The 2,457-nt window shown below is 45.4% G+C and overlaps 2 protein-coding genes across 2 annotated transcripts in view; both read left to right on the top strand.

The window, feature by feature from the left end:
- The first annotated feature begins 63 nt into the window (after positions 1-63).
- Positions 64-863, top strand: LOC131884667 (small ribosomal subunit protein mS40-like). Its single transcript, XM_059232506.1, has one exon. It carries the CDS (start codon positions 191-193, stop codon positions 812-814), a length of 624 nt encoding a protein of 207 aa, XP_059088489.1. The 5' UTR covers positions 64-190; the 3' UTR covers positions 815-863.
- Positions 864-1,402: 539 nt separating this feature from the next.
- The window catches only part of LOC131884664 (ankyrin repeat domain-containing protein 11-like), a 4,660-nt gene continuing 3,605 nt past the window's right edge, over positions 1,403-2,457 (top strand). The window contains exons 1-2 of the mRNA XM_059232504.1: positions 1,403-1,863; positions 1,954-2,262. Of these exons, the coding sequence (XP_059088487.1) occupies positions 1,782-1,863; positions 1,954-2,262 (391 nt within the window). The 5' untranslated portion in view covers positions 1,403-1,781. The remainder of the gene's footprint in view (positions 1,864-1,953; positions 2,263-2,457) is intronic.

Raw genomic sequence — 2,457 nt, 5'->3', positions numbered from 1 at the left:
GTCGGGCATAAATCTGCGAAAAGGTTGTGCCTGCGAATTGCCGATAATAATGTGGTCACCCTGACAAAAATGTGCAGATTGTGATTCCACTGTAGTTATCTCCTCTTCATATTGTTCCAGTCTTTGGGATCCGTAGTTTAGTGTCCATCGTCCTCTCTTTCAACGCCAAAATCTGAACTTTAATCTCACAATGTTGCGATGTTTCCGTAGTTCAATCTCGGCTGTGAGAGTTCTCCAACCCTCGTCCGTCATTCACCATCCAGGCCACCTGCAAACCTCTTCAAAACCTTCACTCGTTACTAAACGATATGTTTTCACCACACCGAAGATGCTTATACCCGATACGAGTGCCAATTCGGGCACCCAATTTGCTGAAGAGGGCGACCCGCGGTTACGCGACATACCAGTGGAGATCAGTATGAAGTACATGGAATCTGCGGCGTACCAAGAGACGTATGGCGAAGCCAAGGTTTGGGAACTCTATCGACGAAATTACGCTAATGGCCGAACCTACCAACCGACCAGGAAGAATTGTATCCGAGGTGGAAAAATTGCTAACGGCAATCCCTGTCCAATTTGTCGAGACGAATATTTAGTCGTGGATCATCAAAATTTGAAGCTTCTCAACCAATTCGTATCAGATTATAGTGGGGAGATCCTTACGTCTAAGAAAACGGGTGTGTGCCAGCACCAATGGATGAAAATCAGAGTGGAGCTGCAGAAGGCCAAAGATAAGGGCCTGCTCAAAATCGATTATCCGTTTGTGTCTTATGATTATGATAAGTATAGGCCTACAAAACAGAGCATTGCCTAAGCAGACTTATGTACTTCCCAATTTCTCAATAAAATGAGTATATCGTCAATTTTTTTTCTGATTTTATCCCCTCATGCGTCGTTTTCAAGAGAAAAGGAATCAGGATTTTAATCATATTTTTCTTAGGAAATTGTCAATGGGCAAGCCCAACTGAGTTGAGCAAAAGAAAGGCCATCGCTAACGTTGTAAGTGCATATCTTGGCACAGAGTGTTTGAACGTTCTGGATGTTAGGCCTTAGTCCCTTTCTAATGAGCCTTTGAAGTGGATCGTACGGTTATACATAAGAGGTTCCCAGAATATAGCTCTCTGAGAAGGTCGATTCACTTCAGCACTCATGGTGACTGATACGGGTGAATTACTCAATTCCTACGCCTTCGTCCATGGTAAAAAGCAACGTAACAGCCCATGATTTCTAAGAAAACCCCATTTACCATAACAGGTTGCTTTTTTCACATTCTGGGAGATCCTCACATAATGGGAATTGTGCTCGAAAAATAGTGATCTATGAAGATTAAGCTTGAACCCTTTTCCGTGCCTTCCCGTCTTCAAGGGCTAAAATGGCACCCCAATTCGGGAGGATTTGGCAGCATTCAGAGCTCAAGGAAGCGTGATTGGCGGAAAGGCGCGTGCAACCTCTCCAAGAGAAGTTCAATGTGTGCCAACAGCAGCAGTGGAAGAGCAACTAAGCTTTGGCGGGAGAGAATACAAGAGTGGACCTATCAACACTGACGTTCCGCCCACTGTCTCTCCAACGTTGGGGCGTGTTGTGTGTGGGATATTAACCGGGATACTTGGATTCGACAACTGACTAGTAATGTTGTGAGTTACTCGCACGAGCAAAGTGAGAACTGGATTGTTTACCCGGCGTGTCCTAGACGTCTGGAAAGAAAAGGACCCAAAAGAGAGCATGCCAGATTGGAGTATTGGCCAATCATTGGAGATAGAAATCAAAGTTAGTTACCCAAGATGGATCGAACACCAATGTCGGAACGCCAACAACTGGCTTTGATCAAGCAGTTGGAAAAGTCTACGGGAGGGGCATCAGATGGTAATGTTCATTTTACGAGGAACCGGCTGAAGAAGCACTATTGCGAGCCATGTAGAAACGATATACATTGATGTTTGCGTTCGATTCCAGATGGCTTTCAACACACCTCGCCATCCCGAACGCCTCTTCAGGTGGTGAATAATGCTAATTGCAACAATTCGCCGCTTCCTTCCAACCAAATTGGTACTCCATTGCAAGGCTCAAGTCCGATGTCGATATCGCCTGGAACAGCCGAATCCAGTCCCAAGACCCCTTTGGAGGACAGGATTCAAAGGCGTCTCTACCGCAGGAATGGCAAGGGTGAAACCCAACTGCACAGAGGAGCTATTAAAGGGAACCTAATGCAATGCAAGAAGCTTTTGAACCTCGGGATTGATCCCAATGTGACTGATAACGCGGGTGAGTTCTTTGTTTTACTGACTTATTTTACTCTCCTGGAAGAGTATTTGTGCGTAGGAGAGTATATGAACTAGTGCTGGGGCGAGTCCGACAAAAGTGGGACTCGTAGAAGTCCTTTGATTTGTTGACTTTTTGCCTGACTCTTCGAGTCCTGACTCGAGTCTTTTACTCGAGTCTGGTCTAGCAAAAAGACTC

This window comes from Tigriopus californicus, chromosome 8 (assembly GCF_007210705.1).
Source record: "Tigriopus californicus strain San Diego chromosome 8, Tcal_SD_v2.1, whole genome shotgun sequence".
In the NCBI taxonomy this organism is placed as follows: domain Eukaryota; kingdom Metazoa; phylum Arthropoda; class Copepoda; order Harpacticoida; family Harpacticidae; genus Tigriopus; species Tigriopus californicus.
The sequence above is the reverse complement of the archived record's forward strand: the minus strand, read 5'-3'. Positions and strand labels throughout refer to the sequence as shown.